At 42.4% G+C, this 24049-nt stretch overlaps 1 protein-coding gene across 15 annotated transcripts in view; it reads right to left on the bottom strand.

Moving 5' to 3' along the window:
* Positions 1 to 24049, bottom strand: part of RBFOX1 (RNA binding fox-1 homolog 1) — a 2487135-nt gene that overhangs the window by 40739 nt on the left and 2422347 nt on the right. For 9 of the 15 annotated variants that reach the window (XM_050774301.1, XM_050774299.1, XM_050774300.1 and 6 more), the window contains 2 exons: positions 19198 to 19330; positions 8187 to 8226 (listed from right to left, as the gene is read on the bottom strand). In XM_050774301.1, coding sequence (XP_050630258.1) covers positions 8187 to 8226; positions 19198 to 19330 — 173 coding nt within the window. Of the gene's footprint in view, positions 1 to 1658; positions 1702 to 8186; positions 8227 to 19197; positions 19331 to 24049 lie in introns of all 15 variants that reach the window. The other 6 variants (XM_050774312.1, XM_050774308.1, XM_050774310.1 and 3 more) reach the window with 1 other exon arrangement.

The following is a 24049-nucleotide window of genomic DNA, read 5'->3' on the forward strand; positions in this document are numbered from 1 at the left end:
AAGGCATCTCAGAGAATTTGAGGCTTCAGGATTTCACTTTAGAGCATACTTTTGAAAATAAATTGTTCTGTTGGACAAATAGTGAATTCTGGGAGGGGAAACCTGTGTGTGCTAGGGGGGACGTGGGCATCGGTAGGACTGTAACATACATGTGTTATGCATACTTCCTTCAACTGGAGTGCATAGGAAAGTAATGAGCTTAACCAGGAGTAAGGGCTCCCTTTATTACGAAAATTTCCAAGGGTCAAGTCTCACTTGGTGCAAAACAGGTGTGCTGGTATATATACGTACAAGTTAAATCTTATTTACTATAATACAAGAACATTTTAAAATGAAACACTTCCTAATTTACCTATATTAGGGTTTTTTGTTTGTTTCTTTGTTTTTGTTTTTGTTTTTTTTTTTTTTTTTTTTGAGACAGTGTCTTCTCTATCCCCCAGGCTGGAGTACAGTGGTGCAATCTTGGCTCACTGCAACCTCCGCCTCCCGGATTCAAGCGATTTCCCGAGTAGCTGGGATGGCAGGCGTGTGCCACCATGCCTGGCTAACTTTTGTATTTTTAGTAGAGATGGGGTTTTGACATGTAGGCCAGGCTGGTCTTCAACCCCTGGCCTCAATCAATCTGCCTGCCTTGGTCTCCCAAAGCATGGGAATTACAGGTGGGAGCCACCACATCTGGCCACGTTCATCTATTTTTGAAGGGTGGCATTCAGAGGTCCAGTTCTCTTGAAATGTGACAGTGAAAGTTCATCTCGGGAATTTTAACCATATTGCCCTTTACTAGGTCAAAGTACCTCTTTCTCACATTCAGGTTTTAATTAAAACTCAATCAATTCTCATGATTTACAAAAAGTACTTTCTGAATTCACTCATAATACTGAAGAAAAAAGGGAATTGCAGCCACAGGGAAAGTAATGTCCTAAAACTCTCACTGATCATCCTCAGTTTCACATTTATCTTGACAGTTTCAATGTGGGTAATAGACCAAATTTGGAGAGACTAGGGCAGCCACATTCCAACGAATATGTTGACTTCTTTTCTTCCTACGAATTTGTTCAGTTGGTGGTTGCTTCAGCAGTGAGAAATACGTTTAAAAGCTATAACAATAGGTGTGAAATAAATTTCTAATCAGCTCTACTAAGACCAGGAAAGGTTATGTTAGATGTCAGGTATGCTGGCTCTTAATGCTGCATATGAGATTGTTGATTTAATCCCATTCCAGTTCACTCTGAGAACCTACTAAAAAATTACCCAGACAATTGGTTCAGTCAGAACCTTGAATTCTTTTTCATTGGATGTATACTGATTGAGTCCAGATACATTTTTTTTTTTTAAGCTTAAAACCAGCCAAGCTAGACCACCACTTGACACACTCAGGATCTAACAAAACTCATGGCCAAGGCCAACTAACATCAGTCATGGAAACAGCACCCATATTTGGAAGAAACAGCCACAACAGTCAGCGGATATATCAATAGATATGGGGATAGCCACCTCTATTCTAGGAGATTTCATATTAAAACTGGAAAATTCAGTTAAGTCTTTTTCCTCCTATGTTAGAGAACAATTCCCCTCCCCAGAATTATCTTGTTAGTAAGGATTTCACAGCAAACCCACAATCATAGTGATGAGTTTCTCCACCAGTCGGGATTTCATACCTGCAGCAATTTATTGCCATACACAGGCTCTTGATACACTACTCTATAAGGAAACAGAAATGTAATGTTTTCAATGCAAAAATGAAATAAATAAAAGAGAATGCATAAGTCAGACAAATTCCAGAGCAATTCATTTACAAGTTTGCTTCTCTCTTACTTCACCAAGACTTAGGACTGACCCACCAAGCTGAAAGAGGCACTGGGCCTGGATAAACATTTTTAGGTGCAAATCTCTGCAATGGAGAGTATCAAGGTGGAGATGGGGATCAAACCACTTTGTGTTATAACTTGTGTTTATTTCTAAAGAAGAAAAAGATAATTTCATGGCTTCTTGCCTCTTAAAGCATATTCTAACAGTCCAAATTAACTATTTCAAATTTATCTCTTTAAGTCATGATTGGAATTTTCTGGAATATCTAAGGATTTAACATCAATGTCCTAATTATTGTAGTTAAGAAAACAGCACAGTAGCAACCGTAACTGCATAAACCTTTAGTTGTTAATTTCAACTAACAGCAAAATTGCAGTTCATGAATTCATGAATTACATTGAAGCTACGATAGCTACTTTTAATAATTTCAGACTAGAGAACTGTGAATAGATGTGAGTGTGTGTATGTGTGTAAACTAGTGTTAATATACATAGCTTCAAAATGCTATGATTTCATACAAATCTAGCACTGGCAAGGAAGGTCTCTTGTACAGACTAGGATGTCTTGTACAGACTAGGATGAAGTTTTTGGAGGTAAGAGTTATTCATGGGCAAGACTAATCTTCCGTGTGAGCGGTCACAGTTTGAAATATAATTCTCCAGTTCCAGGGCAGACACTGAGATGGCTGAACATTTGAAGAGACTGAGGGACGTACCCTCTAAAGGCGTGTGTATACTTTTTCCTATATAGCCTCTATATAGCCTGTCTTTCCTTTCCAGTTTAAATTTACTTATGTTAAAAGTCAAAGTTTGTGGAGCTATGCCTGATAACATTCTTCTCTTTCTCTGCTAGTTCACTGCTTATTTGAATATTTCTAGTACAAATATTATTCTCAGTGGCCTGCCCACCCCATTATGCTCACTTCTCTCCCTCTTCCTTTCCTGTCTTTCACTGTAGTTTTCAAATTTTGCTCAACTGGAGCAATGACTTGGATTTGTGGGCTCAGGTCTTAAGCATTAAACTCAGTAGTCAAATCATGTGGGCTCAAGGCCCAGTGTCAGTGAACATTTTTGGACAAATTATTTTCTCTTTTCTGGAAAAAAAAAAAGCTTCCTGTTAGCCACGTGTGGTGGCTGATACTTGTAATCCTAGCACTTTGGGAGGGCAAGGCAGGTGGATCACTTTGAGGTCAGGAGTTCGAGACCAGCCTGGCCAACATGGTGAAACCCTATCTCTACTAAGAATCCAAAAATTAGCCAGGCGTCATGGTGCATGCATGTAGTCTTAGCTATCTTGGGAGGCTGTGGCCGGAGAATTGCTTTGAACCCCGGAGGCAGAGGTTGCAATGAGCTGAGATCATGCCACTGCACTCCAGCCTGGGTGATACAGAGAGGCTCTGTCTCTAAAAAAGTTTCTCTTATGGAACAACAAAAAATAGAGGTAAGATGCCTTGTTGCAAGGGCTGTGGTGAGGAGAGATTAGGTAATACATGTAAAACACTCAGCATCTTGTCTCTCCCATTGGAAACACAGCATTCGCCTGATTTCTTGGTGGACTGAGGTCTCCACTATGGTGACTGGGGACGGCAAGCCAAATGCCAATCCTCAGTCACCTCGCAGTGAAAACAAGTTCTCAGGAAGGAAAGACTCTAGGGGTTTTTATTTAAAGAATTCCTACTTTCCAGCTTTACATGTTCCCTAAGTTACTGACACTTCTCATTCCTGAGTTTAAACATCAGTGAAATGAGGATACCTCTTTGTTTTAAAACATATGGGTGGCAGAGTGACATGAATTCAGAAATAATTGTGTTTAGCCATGGTGTTAACCAGAAACTTGTTATACAGAATTTAGGAATGGTGTAAAAATGCACTGGAATCTCAAGACACATCTGCTAGGAGGCCTTCATGGTTGCGTCTAATGGTAGAATGCTTAGGATGTTCTTAATAAAAAGGAACATGGTCAACATTTGTAACTTATATCCTCTCACTCTTTCTCTCTGCTCTTCCCATTGTCAAACACCCCACTATGTTACTCCAGTTTCTATCCATTTGTCAATTCTTTTTAACAATTCATTATAATTTCTTTCTCTCCCTCTTTTCATTTGTAATATTAATGGTTATCTTTGGATCAAATACTATGTTCTTTGATCTCTCCCTGAGAAAGGTCAACCAACAAATGTCTTGGTTCAGTTAAGCAATGCTTGTTTTCCACTCCTTGGTCAATTTCTGGCCTTGTAAAATCTATAGCTTCAGGGGTCAGGTGTGGTGGTTCACACCTGTAATCCCAGCACTTTTGGGAGTCAAAGGCAGGTGGATCTCCAGAGGTCAGGAGTTTGAGACCAGCCTGGCCAACATGAGAAACCCCATCTCTACAAAAATACATGGATTAGTTGGGCGTGGTGGCAGGTGCCTGTAATCCCAGTTGCTCAGGAGACTGAGGCTGGAGAGTCGCTTGAGCCCTGTAGGCAGAGGTTGCAGTGAGCTGAGATCATGCTACTGCACTCCAGCCTGGGTGACAGACTGGGATTACATCTCCAAAACAAAACTATACCTTCACTTCCAAATATGAGTGACTCTGTAGGTCTAAGAACCTTAGTCCTTGCATTGCCACTCTGTTTGTACAACCTCTACTATTTAGTTTGCTTAACTTTTTAATTAAAATGAATTTATGTAAAGGTATACCACTAAGCAATAATAGTGAACTGGTAGATTTGATATGTTTCATTATGAAACTTAAATTCCTATCTTTTTATACAAAACTGTGTGTGTGTGTGTTGTGTTCTGATCTCAGGTAGAAGGAACTCAGATAAAGATCATTCCTATCCTCCTTTGTCAGACAACTCCCACGTCCTCTCTGATGAGTAGCCAACCACACTGTGCCCGAACCTCTCCACTGTGGCTAGAGGCAGTGGTTTTCCTGCAGGGCTCAGATCCTGAAGAGGATGAAGGCTTTTCTTTACCCTCTGCCCAAACAAGCTGTCCTGGTTTTTTCCCTTCGTGTCTGGCTCACAGCATTTCATAACAAGTCTACTCCCTTTGGTGATTTCAGGACATCTGTGATCATCTGTCCCTCTCTGCTCAATCCTCTCTCCTCTGAAAACTTTCAGAAGGACGTCATTTGTGAGGAGGTTGTGGCTTGCCAGTTACCGGGATCACGCAGGTCTTTCAATGCCTATGTGCTTCGGCAGAACTAAAAAATGCCCGAGGGCTCCAACCTCAGGTGGTAGGGATGGAAAGACCATGGAAAACAAAGGACAGGGGAGGGGAGAGAGCAGGGTACTTAGAAAAGCCCAGTAGTTCTGGGATGCAAGCTGTTGAGCTGTTGACCTGCTCCGATATACCGCCAGGATGGTGAACATTTTGAGCAGGAAGAATCTGACAGTATCCTCCTTTGCCTTCCTTAGCAGTGACCAAAGCTAGAAACTTACTACCCAATAAAATTAAAGAGGTTTATGGCCAGGTGTCCTGGCTCACGTCTGTAATCCCAGCACTTGGGAAGGCCGAGGCAGATGGATCACTTGAGGTCAGGAGTTCGAGACCATGCTGGCCAACATGGTGAAATCCCGTCTCTACTAAAAATACAAAAATTAGCCAGGGGTGGTGGCAGGTGCCTGTAATCCCAGCTACTCAGGAGGCTGAGGTAGGAGAACTGCTTCCAGGGGGCAGAGGTTGCAGAGAGCTGAGATCACAGCACTGTACTAAAGCCTGGGTGACACAGACTCCATCTCAAATAATATAATAATAAAGTTTAAATCTATTAGAGGTGTCTGATGTGTCTAACATATATCCCAGGGCCTCTCAGAATTGCCCTAAACCTATTTATTGTGTACTGTTTTTAACGAGATTGAAGGAGTCAGCCAAAATCTTTAAGTAGAATCTCATACGACTTTCTAAGAATCTGTTTAACCATCATCTCTTTTAAAAACGAAGCTTGGGGATATTTCCACTCATCAGAACATGTTGGTGACATACTTCTAGCTAGGACGAATCTTGTTCTGTATATTCTGCAATGCAGAACAGATTTATATTTCTTTTCCTTAAATTTATGGTCATCAACGACCTCTTGTTCTGCTGCTGAGCTGGGCAGTGGCGCAGGCTAGTTTCTTACTGTCCAATATACACACAGACACACCAGCAGCAATATGTTAAATTTGTCATCGGACAAAGCAAAATATTCAGGATTCTACAAGAATCTACAAGATTCTAGAGACTTTTTAGAGACAGGACAGAAACATGTGCTGGGTAAACAAATTTCTAAATTCATATCACAGGAACTTTTTCTGCCACCTGATTGCATATGTGATTCTTCTCCTCTGAAAAATCTTATTGTCATTATCACATAAAGAGTAGGGAAAATGATAACTTTTGGCTGGGGGTCGTGCCCTGAAAAGTCAGATAAGGGGCAGTTTTATAAACGAAGCTATCAGACAACTTAGGACTGGAAGAAACCCTGTCCTGTGAAGCTCACTTAGATGCTTCCCAGGCTGCACCACTGTACCCAGTGGGCTTGGCTCAAACATGAATATGTGACAGACAAAAATCTCCTAAAGGAACTAGAAAAGCACAAAGGGACACTTCTGTGGCTTTCTTCTCTGAACAAATTTTCTTTTTCCTGTCTAGTCAAGTGGTTGGCATATTTCCTCCTCCTTTGTGTTTTTTATCTATTTGCACCGCTCTGTGGATTTTCTGATGTAGCAGTATGCCCCAATCGATACACACACTCTCACTCACTTAGAGTCCCTTGTTTTTCCTTATTTGTGGGAGCTCCACAGACCTTGCCTTCAGGCAGCCTCTCCTTCCTGCTACTCAAGAATCTGAGGCCAGCAAGACACCAGTTGGACATCTGCATAAGATACCACACATTAATGATTCAATAAATTACTGTCAGTTTGAATAAACGGAGGCATGAAGAGGTGGACACTCACTAAATGATAGTGAAATATTTTTAACTAAGGAAAATCTGCATTTTTTTTTTCTTGGGCAGGTGTTGCTGGAGATAGTTTCCATTTTGGTGGATTTCTTAAAAAAGCATTTCTCTATCCCTTGTCTATTCCCTCTCATTTCTAAAGCCCTAAATTCTGCGATGCCAACTACCATTTTGGCTCCTTCCATCTGCAATCATCTACTCATAGGCTACATGAAGGTGAGAGCCAGGACTGGTGATTGGGTTTAGCAGGTGCTTGAGGATATATGAATGGGCTTCAAACTGCTCAGCCCCAGCCTGCCTCATAATTTAAAATCTGAAAGTCTGGAAAAGAGGACGTGAGACGGAAAAGCTTAAGTCCACAATAAAGAAAAAAATTGATGGATCACTGAGTGAATTAGGACATATGGGTTGTTCACTCACTTTGTTATGGGGAAAACATACCCACAGATCATAGTAAATATGCTTGATGCAATAGAACTCAACTAAGTCTATCATTGATGGAGATAAACACTATATCTCAAAACTGTAATGATTTGAAATTCAAAAGGAATAAAATAATCAGTGGCTTATCTTCTAGTACCTGATATCAATTTTATCAGAAATACGATTTTTTTGCTGTGTAGCCTATAAAACAAATATAATCCCATCGACTGAGGTCTTTAGTAATAAAAATTGTGATTTAGGGAGTATCTCCCAACACTGCCCACTTACTCAAAATTGTGTTTACTCCAAGTCATTTTCATAACATCATTGCTCGTATCATAATGCGGGAGAATAACTACCTCTAGTTGAACATAGATAAGTTGAATTCTTCTCATGAGAAATAGTCTATTCTTTTCTATAAATAAACTTAGTGTTACTATTAAGCAATTTTAAGTCATATAATTGGGGGAAATGGAATAAAAGGTTAAAGAAAATGGGGGCTCAATGTTCAATTTGACATACATTTTGTTAAGAGAATTTGTAGGAGATGTTTAGGGCTAAACTTGCCCCTGAGAGAGAGTGTTCCTAAGGCTGCTGTGATATTTTAGGGAAAACATCAAAAATATCAGCCATGAAAATATCTTTTAACCCTCTGCAGCTGGTAACTACAGCTGTTATCCTAAATATTATACCGAAAACAAAGAACATATTGAGAACTCGAGAGACAATTTTTTTTTGGGTGAAGTGGGGTCTTCAGTTGGCATGAAAGAAATGCCACTTTTTTGGGGGGATTGCATTTATTCTGAAGTTGATCGAGGGGTTAATTCCAACCCACTAAACAGCCAGTGACGTCTGCCATGAGCCCAGGGGCAGAAGTCTTTCTGTCCTGCAAGACAAACCACTGAATTATTTCCTGCGAACCAAGGAGAGAAACTCAACTACACTGAGTAGAGGAATTCACAGCAAACTTGTAAAAAGAATGACTCCAGGAGGAAACGGGGACGGCATGCAAGTGAAGGAATACTTACATAAATGTCTGCACCATAAAATCCATCCTGGTAAACAACACTGCAAGGGTGCACACACAAAGAGAAACATCCATATTAGTGCATTTCCCATGCAGACACACCAACCCCTGCACTGGCGAGGTTAGTCTGGTCACAAGATCCAAAACACAGGAACCGAGGATTGTTTTCACTTTGATTAAGGAGGTTGGAGACAACAGCAGTTGAGCAAACTGAGAAAATTAGGCCGGGCTTTGGTGCTGGCCCAGAATTAGGATGTGTGGTGTGGTGGTGGTGGTGGTGGTGGTGGTGGCAGCGGCGTGCTGGGTCCCAAACTTCCCACTCTCTCAGGAGTGGGTATAGAAATGCACGACTTTGAAATGCAAAGAGCACTGAGATTTATTTTAAGTGGCCCAAGCAGACATGAGCATCTTAACCGGTCAGAGTTGGCAGTCAAACCACATATAACCCCCTACCCCACAGAAGAAAAACCCAAAACATCTATCTGTAAAAATAGGATTTAAAAGGTCGAAACACAGATTGCAGCATTCTCAATACGGGCTACAGCCAAACGGCCTCAGGTGAGCTGGACAACACAAACGGTTTCAAAAATTTTCTTTTACATTTTTTCACATTGTATTATACTTCATAATTCCATGTACATTATTTTATGGTAAATGGAGAATGTCTCTAATTGTATGTGGGTGAGCATGGGTATGTGTGCAAGAATCTGTTTTGTGTGCAGACATGTCTTCATGTGTACAAGTGCATTGTGTGCATATTTGTGTATGTGTGTTAATATGGACAAGTGTAGGAATGCATGTTTGCACTTGTCTATAGTATATGCATGCATGGAAACATGTATATGTGCATGTGTATATGTGTATATGTGTATTGGGATATTTATGTATTTGTGTACTTACATGTACAGGAGTATATACATGTGAATATCTGTATGTTCACATAAATTATATCTAGACGAAACAAAGTCCCACACCTTGATTGAACAAGTCCAATCTGATAGCAGCTCTCTGATTGCCACCCATATAGTGACCATCCCAGAAAGAAGAGACTTCAGAGGGCTTGGGACAGGGGTTAGGGAATGATTCTCCAAAGCTTTTTGGTATACTTTGAGTAAAAAAAAAAACAAGAAAAGAAGCTCTTAGCTATGTGGTCGTGAGAAACTGATTTATATTTCCTAAGCATGAAAATGAGTTTAACAAGAATCATATGTAGCCTTAACATGTTTCTGTAAGGATCACAAGGCATCTTGCATATGAAACTGTTTCTAAACGACTATTTTTAAAAGGATCGTAGTGATTTACAATCTTCCCCAATACCTTCCCATGACGTTTCTAGATGACTTATGATTCCAGCAAAGGACCGATGAGCCCCACCATTGAATGAGGCTGAGGTTCTAATAGAAACACAACTTTAATACCAAAGGCTTGCAGCACATTTCAGTAGCAGAATTGGACCCACATGTAAGCAAAGCATATTGAGCCAAGGGTAGGCATTTTACAACACACACACGCAGCACTGACACACACACGCGGCTGTGACACTGGTTTGCTGGAGAACACTCTAGTGCGCTTCTTAGAGTATTCTGGAGTCAACTGACTAAACTCCAAGTACCATTGTCCTTAAAAATGTGGCAGGGATTTCCCACAGTAAGGAGGTTGGTAGAAATAGCTTTCAGCTGTTGTTCATATTTGATCCTGGAGGGCTACAGTTCACAAAAGCACTTGTGAAGTGGCGTAAAGCCCCAATCCAAGATGCTGAGGTGTGCAGCGTCCTGAGCTATGCTTTGAATTCTTTTTCAATATTTCCAACACAAAGGACAGAATGTTGGTTGGGGGGTCAGAAGGCAGAGTCACCCTCTGCGAACAAGACTTGGAACGGGTCTGATGAAAGAGAGGTGAGCCACAAATATTTAGTTTGGGTCCCAAACCACAGAGCTGATCACTTAGCCATATCAAAACAGCTCCATCCCGTTCTTTCATGCTGCCATGCCCTTGCACGTGCAATGCCTTGTGCTGGCAATGCCGTTTATTCCAGTATCCTCATCCAAAAGCAGTGAGATGACCATTCAAGAGCCAAGTTAGATGGTAAGCACAGGGGCATCTGAGTCAAACTGCAGCATCCTCAATCAATAGCTCAGTACCTTTGGACACATCACGTGAGATATCTGAACCTCACTTACTCATCTGTTAAAAAGGGAAAATAGGTAAGTGCCTACCTCAAGGGAGGGTTTCATAAGATAACGCTTGCAAAGGGATGGGCGGCATCATCCTTAACACTGTAGCTCTAACAGGCTCACCATGTCTGAGACCCAGTGCCTTCCCATTATAAACGCCAGCATCATTTTTCAGATTCTTATTGAGTCACTCGTCAATTTCTGCCTCACATCAAAGGTATGTGTGCATGTGACTCATTGCACCTTAAAAGCTACATCCAGTGGCTTAACTAACATTCTGTCTCAATTCCTGACACATTGCTTGTTACCTAGAAGATGTACAATAACTGGGTGAATAGGGCTCATATTTTAGAGGGAAGGGTGGGCATAAGAAGGTGTTAGAAGGAGATTGGGTCATTGCTTTATCAACTTGAGGTAGAATTCAACAATGGGTCAGGTGGAGTCTCAGGTTTGTCTGATTTGGCTATTCAGTATCGATGACTTGTCAATGGAGGAGAAATTATGATTAACAGACTCGAACCTGAATTAGGAGACCAGGGCAAGAGACTAGACAGAAAGCAGTCTAGAAGTAAACAATCTATTTTTCACTAAATATGAAACATATACCTTTAAATATGGGAAATAATGACTTCTAAAGATCTCAATGGTAGAACCTCATCTGTCTCTGATTTTCTGTGAATGGAGAAAAGAACTGACTCCAGGCCTTGGAGGCTCTTCCAACAGGGCACACGGCATGGGTGTGGGCCAAGAGTGGGGTTCTATGATGTGGCTGAGGCTGAGCTCTAGCCAAGAAACTGATCCCTTCTTTCATTAAGACAAGTTGTTATGCACCATGGCCAGTTTTGTGCCTCCATGTCAAGCCTATTTGTACCAACATTGCCCAGAGGTGAGGCAAGAACATGCCGTGATGTTTGCTCTTAAAAGTCTCTGCTTAGTAGGCTAACCTGATCACCATGCTTTGTCCTCCACCGTGGGCTGTAGAAAGTTACTTGGGGGACACAGACATCCCAAATTGATGAGACATTGAACCAAAGAAGAACTGGTCTAGCTTTCTCTTTGTGAAAAGCTCAAACTGCATACGTACTATTTCTCTATTGAAAAGTTTTCTGTACCCCAACTACTATGCCAAGGCATGGAGACTGAAGAAGTAAGCCCCCCTCAGGAAACCTGCCCTCCCAGAGTGTACACACAGGCACAAATTATGCACAAAATTGTAGAATCACAGCTGGGATAGAGGCTGCAGGAGAGAGCAACAGAGGTCCCCTGAATGTGGAAGGGAAGGAGGCAAGGCGAGCAGCAGAGATGAGAGAGGCTGAGCAAATGGCAGAGAAACCTCAAAGCCTTGGCTCAGTAGAGAGGAGGGAAGAGCTGTCAAGGCAAAGGGTGGTGGGGCGAGGGTACTGCTAAGGCAAGACCCATGGTTGGAAGACACATGGCCTGGCTTCTTGGAGGGCTGGGGAGAAAGGTATAATGTCTAGCTTTAAGTTCTAAATATGGTGGCTTCACAGCGAAAAGATGATTGTAGCTGCCATTATAAACCCCATCATGAAGGGATTATTTTCAAAGTGCACATGTATTGGAGAGAAATGGAAAGGACAAGTGATCTATCTATAGGATAGCTCTAAAAAGTGTGGAACCAATGTAGTCATCCTCACTGGCAATGTGAAATAAAGCCATGTAATGGGAAGCCAATTTTACCAAAACACTGTTTTTCTCCCTAATAGTAACAGCATGAGCACCAATACTCCCACTACTCACATTTGTAGAACACTTACCATGGATCAGTCCCTATTCTAGATAGTCTGTGCTCATAATCCCACTCAGTCCTCAGAACACCCCTATGAGATGGATAAAATGATGATCGCCTCTTTAGACATGTAGAAACTGAAAGATAGCTGGGTATTGACTGAACTGGGATTTGAGCCCAGGGAGTCTGGCTCCACAGCGCAAACTCTTAAGTACTATGGCAAGCAGTGGTGGTCAAACTTGAATGCGTATCAGAATCACTTGGAGGACTTTTGAAACACAGATGGCTGGGCCCCACGCCCAGCCAACAGGTTCTGATTAAATAGATCTGGATGACAGCATCTAAGAGCTTACATTTCTAACAAATTAACAGATGATGCTGATGCTACTGGTCCCAGGACAATGAGAATCATTGCTCTATGCAACACCATCCTCCAAGTGTTATTTTACTTTACATATGAGACAAAACTGAAGGTCGGCCTCCTGGGTCATATTCTAATGGAAGAGCTGGTTACAGGAAAGCTCTTATCACAAAGCCGCATGCTAATTTCCAAAAATGTATCCAAATAATTTTAAAAGCCTCATCAAACAGCTGCACTTAAAATATAAGATATGTAGGGAAAGAGGCACAGGGATCCATGTCTACAGTGCAGCTATAGATAAACTAACCACAGAACAGTTAGAAGGGAGTTACCATCGTGCACTAAACAGGTGCAGTCCTATTTCAATGCAGAGATGGTACGTCTAGCCATGTAAAGGTAATTGTATTGCTTGTCAATCACATTGGGACTCAATATGCTTTTGCAAGGATATAATGCAAATGCACATCTTATTTTCTTAGAAAAGTAATAGCAGTAGTTAAATATTTGAATGAATGCAAGCAGGGAGTGATTGCACTATAGAAAATTAGTTTACTTTAAAAAATATATAAAATGCCCAAGCCATACAATCTGCCTGTGTAATATAATATATACCAGCCACAAGTATATTCTCATAGAAAAGGCTGTTCACAATTGTTCTACCCTGAGGCCCCTTCCCACTAGAAAATAAACTTTCTAATGTGTTCAAATACCACTGTGTTTTAATGGATATTAGGGGCTATCAGAAACTCGCTGGCATTTGTATAGAATTGTGGGTGTGTGGTATGTTTGTACACATTTTCCTAGAGAATTTTTAATCAGATTATTAAAGGCATCTGTGAAAATGCCTTTTTCACATTCTCTCCTCCAGAAAAAGGGTTTAAAGACCACTAATTCATGATGTTTGTCTATAAATTCACTCTATTAAGAGGCTGTTTTGGATTACATTTTAAAACTAGCAAATAAGAAATCACACTTTATAAAAATAATTCGGCAAAAGAAGCTTGTCCAACCCTCAGTCCATAGGCTGCATGTGGCCCCAACACAAATTCATTAACTTTCTTAAAACACTGAGATTTTTTTTTTTTTGGCTCATCAGCTGTAGTTAGTGTATGTATATTTTATGTGTGGTCCAAGTCAATTCATTCAATGTGTCCCAGGGAAACCAAAAGATTGGATGCCCGTGTGTGTAAAGTATTCTGAGAATGGATAATGATGACTTTTGTTCCTAGTATTTATGTTAAATGAATAAAGTTCCTAAGCATCAGATAATACAGGTTGGGGACTTTGGGTTTTATCTTATAAATATCTGAGAGCATGGCTGATCTATACACAGAAAGATATGCCTATGGTCCCAGAGACTGTTGTCAGAGGCTTTTTTAAGACTTAACCTGAAAACATTTCCAAAAGGTCAATTTGTTCTTCCACTGGCCAGCTTTAAGTTTTCTCCTGGGATACTCCCTTATCTTTCCTATACCCCAAATAGTATACAGTCTTATCAAAATACTTCTCAAGGGTAACTCTGGGAAGTTTACACAGATGTATGACAATTACCTGAGAAAGCGCAGAAAATCTTGCTCAGAGATACCTAGAGAACCAAAACCAAAAGCCTACAGCAGACACTAGATGCTTAGGCTTCGAATAGTAATAAAAACATGGCCAGGGGGTGGTGGCGCACACCTGTAATCCCCCTACTTCGGGAGGCTGAGGTGGGCAGATCACTTGAGGTCAGGAGTTTGAGACCAGCCTGGCCAATATGGTGAAACCCTGTCTCTACTAAAAATACAAAAAATTAGCCAGGTGTGGTTGGCATGTGCCTATAACCCCAGCTACTCGGGAGGCTGAAGACAGGAGAATTGCTTGAACCCAGGAGGAGAAGTTTGCAGTGAGCTGAGATTGTACCACTGCATTTCAACGTGGGTGACAGAGCAAGACTCCATCTCAAAAATAACACATGTGATGCTCCATCAGAGCACCCCATTGTACTCCCTTGAAATATGCATGGTACATAATAGGTACTCATGGAGTTCCTCTTCGATAGGGAGGGGATTGGGGTTTAGCTGCTGTTTTCTAACATCAGAGATTACTAAGTCTATAGTGTTTGTCTCCAATGCCTCCACTTGCCGTTTTGAGGCATAGATAATAAGCTTCTGAGCTCCCTGAACAGCAATTACCTGATGGGTAATTCCTCCCAAATGTGAATCATAGGAAGCTAGACTGGGCATTGTGGCTTCTCAATCAAATTGACTCCAGGATCAAAGGCAAGGAGAAATAAGGAAAACTCGACTCTGCTCCGTGACTGTTCCCTACTCAATATTGTATTTGCAATCTACATATTCCATAAGCAGTGGAAATGCCTCAACCATTTCTTGAACGAAATGGAGGTCTATGAAACTGCACGTGCCCCCTAGCAAAGATAAATAATGCATAGAGGGAGAGACATGGGGTCTTCTTGTTTACTCAACCACAAGCAAAAGGGATGTTGAGAAAGAAGACTATGGGTGGTTAATACAGTCGCTAAGTTCACCAACCTGGAGAACAGCAGGCACAGTTCACTGAATGCACGTCACAGGATGGACCAAGTTGTCACCTTACATGAATTACCCTACGTCACCCTCTATCAATTCTACGGGGGCAGATATATCCCCACTCTCTTATGGAAACTCTCTATAGACGTTAAGTAAGCTATCCAAGCCAGTATGGGTAGAATATTCGGGCTCAGTCTTATTCACCTTAAATCCAGTGTCTTCCTAGGACTGTAAAATTCCATAGACTATGTAGACCTATGTAGACATTACTTTCTAACTCTTCACTCGGTCTCATTCAGTTGATGTTGGCATTTGGGACTCAGTTGGGAGTTGGTTGGTTTGGTATAGGGTTTTCCACTTGTACCTAGGATCCCACCATGATCCACAACTGTCCCTACGCCTGGAGGAATCATCATGTATTAATGTCCCAAGAGGTTTCTATTTAGGCATGTGAGATAAAAGAGAACAGGGCCTCTTCATTACCTGTGTTCTTCAGCTGCATGGAAGGGCTTCAGAAAATATCAAGACATGGAAGGAAAAGGCAAATCAAGAAAAGGAAATGGATGAATGCCTGGGCACGGTGGCTCATACCTATAATCCCAGCACTTTGGGAGGTCCAGGTGGGCAGATCACCTGAGGTCAGGAGTTCAAGACCAGCCTGGCCAACATGGTGAAGCCCCATTTCTATTAAAAATACAAAAATTGGCCAGGTGTGGTGGCGGGCACCTGTAATCCCAGCTACTTAGGAAGCTGAGTTTGGAGAATCGCTTGAACCCAGGAGTTGGACGTTGCCGTGAGTCGAGGTCACACCATTGCACTCAAGCCTGGGTGACAGAGCGAGACTGTCTCAAATTTTTTTTTTTTTTAAAAGGAAATTGATGAATGTAGAGCATCCTTAAGGACTCTACTCATGTGACTATCTTTGTTGGATACCTCCAAGAGTCACCCAAGCTTCCACAAAGGTAGCCATGGAGATTCTAAAGGATATTTTCTTCAATCTCCCAGGAAGAAGATTGAAGCCATGCATGGACCTAGGATACATTTTCGACTGGTATTTTAGTAACAATATAGATTCATATTGGATACCTCAGGAAGAACAGATTTAGGTTGGCAGATATGCCTTGAATTGGTGACAGTGGAAACAATAAATTCTTAAATGCAGTTTGTTAGGTGACATCTTAGAAAAGATGAAGATTGCTTGGGGGTGTGGGTGGGGGAGGGGTCACAGGATAAGATTTCACTGTGGCAATTTAGGAAATGTTTGGACTTAAATGTATCCCCTATTTCTTCTCTTTTAGGATGCCTTCTATAAACACCCAAGCTAGACTAAGGACCTTGCCCTGGTATTCACATAATACCCTCTTGTATCACTTACGTTTATTGAAATTGTTGGCTTGTATGTCACCCCCTGCCCCAACCAGAAGAAATACCTCTCAAGGTGCCATTGGTCTCTTTAGCACACAACAGTGCCCTGAAGCACAATAGGTGTCAGTCATAGGGCCATAGGGTGACCTGAACTGGGCTGGGGTAAAGACATCAGTCAAATCTAGAAGTTTTCCTCCAAAGGACTTTAGAGACAAAAGGCTACAGAAAATGTGCTCTCTGGACCACGTGAATCCTGATGATGCTATGTCCTGAAACAAGTATTTCCAACTTCTTTGCTACTTGCTTTCACTGAACACAAGATAGGGGTCCTTACTCTTTCAGCCAACTCCTGCCCTGTGTCCCACTCTGCTCTCTTCCTTTCCAAGAGGAACCATCCCCCTGCCATCTCCTGCAGCCTAATCTATTTATTCCAGAGGAAAAGGAAACCTTTAACACGTTGGGCTCAAAGTTTTTCATTCCGTGCCAATTCACTCTCGGCAGTTTGTAATCCAGTGAAACACCCAGGCAACCAGATGAATTTCCTTCTTTTTGACCAGTACCTTGCTCTAATAGATAATTGTACACATGAATGCTTGCAACCCCAGTCCTGCTGGGGCTTCTACTTCTTTGTTGAGAATTTGATCTTGCTTCTAAGTATGGCTTCAGAATTCTAGCCACACTATTATCAGGAAGGATGCACAATCCACCATTATAACCAAACTGATCACAGATATTGCTGGAATATTAAAATTAATTTTCATCCCAAGTAGTTACAAACACATTGTTTCATCATTTGGAAATGGTTGTGTCTCTCCCTGGTGAACATGGCATTAATTAGTTACGCATGGCTATTCCCAGCAAAGAGCACGTTCATTATAAGTTAGCTAATTTTCATTTTACAGCAGGTGTGTTATTCTGAGATGTTTATAAAGTGTTCGTGTGAGGATAGCCATACAATTTTCCTTTATTTCTTTTGCTGTTTAATATAGTAGTGAGATACGGTAGATATACCAAAACGCTTCAGTTGCCATGTACTGAGAACAATTTTCAAATGAATGTGGTATAAGTGTGCAATTTTGCATTTATAACTTATGAATCTTGCTTTAGTAATTACATGAGCCCAAAGGTAACTTCGGATTTTCTTTTTCCTTCATAACTCATTACATGACCTTGGGAATAATCTTCATTTTTGCATTTCTGGATCCATAAAATGTGCTCAATGCTGTGATACCAGAGATTAAAAATTACACTATCAACAATTCCTTCAGTGCATGGTCACATAAAAGGCTTAAGACATGCAAATATATTGGATAGGTGCTAGGGAGAATTTATAGCCAATTGATTCTTGTTTGTTACTATTCACCATGTTTTCAGTTACAATATGTGTATATATAGAGATAACTCTTGTTTTGTCCAAGAAGCTCAAAGTTGACCCAATTCTAATGACTACACAAGAAATTTGATGGACATGCTTACTACTTTTCCTTAATTTTCCCTTCCCTGATGGTTTTACCTAGTCTTTTTTTTTTTTTTTTTTTTTTTTTTTTTTTACTATTTTTTTACTATTTTATTGTGTTTATTTTTGAAACATTTCAAATGCTCTGGTTTGGAATGAATACATAATGAAAAAGTGTTTCTTTTTGTCATGAGTATAATAGATGATCTAGGCTAATACAGATTTTCTGAAAGATTTACAAGCAACAGAGTTATAGAAAGGGCATTTAACCCTTTTCACACAGTCTTAAATGCAGCCATATTTTCTTTTGCACACCAGAAAGCCAGTCACTGGGCAGGGAAGGCACATGCCAGACTCTTTTGGGGACTGCTGAATTTAACATAGAGCAGGCTTTCCCAGCTGCAGCACGACTGACTTTGAGCCCGATAATTCTTTCTTATTGGGGACTGTCAAACAACATCCCTAGACTCTACCCAGCAGAGGACATAGCATCTCTCCATTCCTGCTGTGACAACCAAAAATGTCTCTAGACCTTGCAAATGTCCCTTGGTCTAGGGCCACTGCCTTGGAGGCATTCCTCTCTCCCGGACTGCAGAGGTACAAGAATATTCAAGCAGGATCCCTAAAAGAGGGACAGAGGGACTAGCATTTCAAGTCTGCCACCCAACACGCCAGTACCATTTTTTTTTTTCTTTTACTGAGCATTCACACCATTCCTTGATATTCGCCTGGCAATATCAAAGTCCATGCACAGAAGGATCAAATTGGCAATGGGAAACCAATTTGCGTTGTCCCCACAGAGGGAGAAAGGAAGGCAAATGCCATTACGGAAAATGCAACTGCAACGCATCTTAACTCAAATTTCATTAATTCTTGTATGTTTGCATGGGACTCAACACCTAATTTTCTCTTTGCAGGCAAAGGTTAGAGAACCTTGAAGCTCAAGATACCCCTGGGGAGGGGAGCAAGACCACCCCAGTGATTTTTATGTGTGAAAACCTCACGTCTTTCTGTGGAGGAATTCAAGGGGCAAATGTGGTCCAACCTCCTTAATAACCAGATGTTTGCAATCATCAGAAATACATCTTTGACTGTAACCATTTCTGTGTTCTCCAGCATTCAGTCTCAAAGAGAATTTACATAACAACATGTGACATGTACTGTGCTTAAAGGCACCAACCATGACAGGACAAATTACACTCATTTTTCAATACTCTTAGCAAGGTGCTCCACTGCAGGTGCGCGCGGGCTGCATGCTGGGGGCAGTTCTGGGGGTGGCAGAGAGGGGGGAATCAAGACCATCATGCGCTCACAAACAGTTCCGTGCCTCTGGGGGAGGCAGGGCTGGTGCAGGGAGGCCCGCCCAGGAGGCTGCCCCACTTACCCGCCATAGGCCGGGATCGGGGGCGGGGGCGCTGCGGCCCTGAAGGTGTTGTACACGGTGCGGCCGCGGCCTCGCAGGTGCGCCCCTCGGTAGGCGGCCGCGGCGGTGGCTGCTGGATACGGGAAGCCTGGCACTGCGGGGCAAGAGAGGGGGGAGAGAGAGAGAGCGAGCACAGGCTGTCAGATGCACACCCTGCTGTGGAAGGAACCGTCCCGGGAACCCTTGTCCCTGCACAGGGTTTCAGCAGGACCCCCGCCCGCTTCCCAGAGTCAGGAGGTTAAAAAGCAGAAAGCAGCACAGTGGCCAGGGTTGGATTCCAGAGAGGATGGGTAGTTAACACAGTAGGCCATTTGCCCAGGAGAATATGGTGACTGACAAACATTTGCAACGAATTCTAAATAACGGGAGGAAAGCTCGCTGCACCAGTATTAAATTAATGAATTTATTTGAGACAGGGACTGGTTCTGTCACCCAGGCTGGAGTGCAGTGGTGCGATCACGGCTCACTGTACCCTCCACTTCTAGGGCTCAAGTGATGCTCCTACCTCAGCCTCCCAAGTAGCTGGGACCATAGACAGCCAGGCGTGGTAGCATGCTCCTAATTTTTTAATGTTTTGTAGAGATGGGGGTCTCCCTAAGTTGCCCCGGCCGGTTTTGAAATCCTGGGTTCAAGCAGTCCTCCTGTCTCTACCTCCCAAAGTGCTGGGATTACATGGACCAAACATGGACAACCCACAAACACATTTTTAAAAGGGCAGATTGCAAGATGTGTGATGTCTTGCTAGTAATCTCTGGGGCCGAACTACATGAGTGTTTTTTATTCATAGCTTTCCCCATCGTATTTTTTCACAGTTTCCTTTATGTATAGATATCATCTGTTAAAACTGCTAATTGAAGTATTCCCACTGACACATGTATGTGGCATGAGTGCACAAACCACACATGCCATGAGAAACAGCTTATTACCAACATCTCATAAGCCTGCTAAACTCTTGTGCAGTATTTAAAGGCAAAGGCAACCACCATGATTACAAATATGGGAGAAGTCTGGGACCCCGAATCTTAAGAGAATGTGTGGGGCTGGGCATGGTGGCTCCTGCCTGTAATCACAGCACTTTTCGAGGCTGAGGCAGGTGGATCATGAGGTCAGGAGTTCGAGTCCAGCCTGGCCAATATGGTGAAACCCCATCTCTACTAAAAATACAAAAATTGGCCAGATGTGGTGGTGCATGCCTGTAATTCCAGCTACTTGGGAGGCTGAGGCAGGATAATTGCTTGAACCTGGGAGGTGGAGGTTGCAGTGAGCTGAGATGGCACCACTGCATTGCAGCCTGGGTGACAGAGCAAGACTCTGTCTCAAATAAGAAGAATGTGGGCAGGGATATCTTCCCTTGGGTAGAAATCTCTGAGCAGGATGAGGAGGCGAGGAGGAGTTAGGAAGGGGAATTAAGCCTGATAATTACCCCAGACCCCTGATAACTAATGCTGTCTCCTCTATATGGGATGCTTTTCCTACCATCTCATGCAAATCGTAACTCATCAGGGCCCATGAGGCCAGGAAACCACTTTTGCCTTTAAGTTCAGTTGGTTTCTCTGACCCTTCCAGTGCTCTAACCTTTCTAACCACACTTTTCCCATCTCACTAAGCAGCAAGCTGTGTTTCCCAAAGTGTGCACGGAGGATACCTGATGATTACCTCAGCCCCAGGATAACCAATGCTGTTTCCTCTATCTGGGATACCCTTCCTCCCATCCCATGCAAATCCTAACTCACCAGGGCCCATAGAGCCAGCAAACCACTTTTGCCTTCAAGCTCAGTTCACTTCTCTAACCCTCCCAGTGCTCTTGCCATACTGACTACACTTGTCCCATCTCACTAAGCAGCAGGCAATGTTTCCCAAACTGTGTCCACGGAGAATGTTTTTCTGAAAAAATGCATTTGGGAAGTCCCTGTCCCAGGAGAGCCACAGTAAACGCTCAGAAAAGGCCCACCATGAAGGAAGCACTCTTAGTTAACCCAGCACAACCAAACTCCTTTTCCAGGCTTTCTGCAGAAAAGCAAACCTCTCACTGGGCAGGGGTTGTAGTTCATTTCATGTTAAAGTTGTCTCCACCCTCTATCCAAACTGCCAAGAAGAGCTTCTCCCGTTCCCACCATCAGCTTCAGGAGTAGAAGCGTTCCACCTTATGTCTTCCCATCGTTCAGAGTCCTTTCCACGCACACTGATGCATGGAATCAGGTGAGGGTTGCAGAAGGAGCAAAAAGCCCAAAAGAATTGGAAGGTAAAAAATGCATGAGAAGCCTCACTGGAGGCCCCAGCTACTACTGAGGAGGTTGGACAGGCTGGCCATGCAGTGCACTTACAACTCCAAGAATTATACCTACACCTATAGATAGGATATGTTTGTACCTACATGGTGGGTGAAGGGAGTGGGTGGGGTTCTCCACAGAAGTCATTCTGAATTACTCTTGTAATTATAAGGACCCAAATAAAATCCCTGAACCTGACCAAAGTGAAGACCAACAGGCTATTTATTATCTGGAATTCTGTGTGCTCTTAAAGGTACAACAGCCGTCCTGTTCTATGGATTCTACCACATCTTCCTCTCACAATGTGGGTGAAATACGAGGATTATAGAACCCAGAATGATTCTGTCTTTCTGTTTGTATCTGAGAAGACCATAAAGGTTATTTTTAACCTTTTTATTCTTGCTAAAGACAGATTATGCCATTTTATTTAACTTTTTTTTGCCAGCTCCTAGCACCTGAGTTTCCTGGATCGCATGGCAACTGGCATGCTTGAAACTGCAGAGAGGTGTGGGGTCTTAATGGGGAATGTGAGTAAATCCTAATATCATAAAAGCCCAGAAGTAATGAGAGATGAGACACTTGATTCAGGACTGGGGAGAAAATGAGTGTGGGAATGGCTTTGACTCCAAATCTGTCTTGCCACAGTTCAACTATTAAGTTTTCAGAGGAACACCCTCGATTTTGAAAAAAAGAAAATGAAAAATTCACAATCTGGCAGAGCAGCTGGCTGCCTGTGTGAGGAAACACGGTAATTATGCTGACCCATTCATTATCACTGGCTATGGAGCCGAATGAGCCAGACAAGCTCCCTCTCAGCCACAAGCAGGTTTTACAATAATTCTTGGAGGATTTAGATGTTGAGATATAACATGAAACAGAAGCTTGGCAAGAGAGAGAGGGGAGCACGTGCTGTTAAGAGCATGGAGCCAGGATTCCATTTTGTACCCTCTTTGTTACAGGGAGAAAATGGATTTCCTGATGGAGGATATTTACAAGTCTTCCTAGGAGGTTCTTTGGGCTCCCCCAAGCAGGGCACATTAGGGGACTTCTTATTTTGTGAAAAAAACACAGGAAGGGACTGCAAAGCAATTCCTCGCTTAAATAGTGCCTTCCTGAAAGGCCAAGTACCCTTGGTAAAACAAAAGGGTTCCACAGGTCATGCTTTGGGCCAGAGGCTTCGTGGAGAAAGGGCTGGAGAATTCAAGTGTACTGGGTGGATGGTATTTTCAGTGGTCTCTTTCTTGTTAATCTAGGGCTGGCCAAGGGGCCTTTTGGTGAAATCTCTAGTTAGAAAAATGCTCATCGATCACATTGCCTTTCTTTCTTAAGTTCCTTCCTTCCTTCCTTATACTTGCTCCTTTCTTTTTTAATTCCTTCCTTTCTCGTCCCTTCCCTCTTTTCTTCCTTCCTTTTGTCTTCCTTGCTTCCTGTCCTTCACTCCCTCTTTTCTTTCTTTCTTTTGTCTTCCCTCCTTCCTGTCCTTCCCTCCTCCTCTTCCTTTTTCTCCTTCCTCCTCTTTCCCCTCCCTCTTTCTTCCTCTCCTCTCTCTTCATTTATTAATTCCTGCCTTCATTACAATCCTTTCTTTCACTCTTTTTTGGAATTTTTTTCTAAAGAGGGCTGCCCTGTTCCTCCCCTGGTTCATGTAAAAATCATTAGCTTGGATCAGAAATGAAGGAGGACTCTCACTGGTGGGTGCATGCAAGCTGCATAAGGGTAGTGATCTCCATTTGTTCTGCTCATTGATTAGGATGAGTAACTGGCACCAAGCAGGTATGAGATACCTAATACTATTGCCTGGACACCCTGTCGGTGGCTAACCAATGTTTGTCTTCCTTCTGGGAGAGTACAGCCACCACCTCTTCACTGTCTGCCTTCCATAACACTGTCCTGTGTACAAAGTGACCTGCCCAGAATTTGCAGATAAACAGCATGCAAGCAACACAACTGTCAGGCGTTCGAACCAGAGCGACTCCATCTTAAGTGGGGGCTAGGAGAAAGGCCAGGACCTGCTGGACTGCATTCCCAGAAAGTTAGGTATTCCTGGCCTCTAGATGTTTAGGGTTAAGGAAACAGATTGATAATGTTGACTAAACAGACCCAGACTTGGGAGTGTCCTGATATCCTGATATCTTGAGAACAGAAAAGCATTCCTAATTTTGCTTTAAAGATAATATCGATTCTTGCAAAATATAGTAATTAAGAAAATCCTTTATCACAAACCCTTGTAGCAGAGCACGTTTCCCCATGATCTTATTTTCTTGTCCTATGTAAACAAGTATCATACCTAGGGGTGGAAGTGCTCCTCTTCTTACTTTTGGGAACACCCTACTGTCTATGGAGTAGCTGTACTTTCCCCATTTTACTTTCTTAATAAACTTGCTTTTCCTTTGCACTGTGAACTCGCCCTGAATTCTTTTTTGCACGAGATCCATGAACCTCTCTCTCTGGGTCTGGATAGGAACCCCTTTCCTGTAATACAACTGAAATTTAGTCGCAATCCCTAGAAAGATAATTTCCATTTCTACCCTTGTATGTGTTTC

This window comes from Macaca thibetana, chromosome 20 (genome assembly GCF_024542745.1).
Source record: "Macaca thibetana thibetana isolate TM-01 chromosome 20, ASM2454274v1, whole genome shotgun sequence".
In the NCBI taxonomy this organism is placed as follows: Eukaryota; Metazoa; Chordata; class Mammalia; order Primates; family Cercopithecidae; genus Macaca; species Macaca thibetana.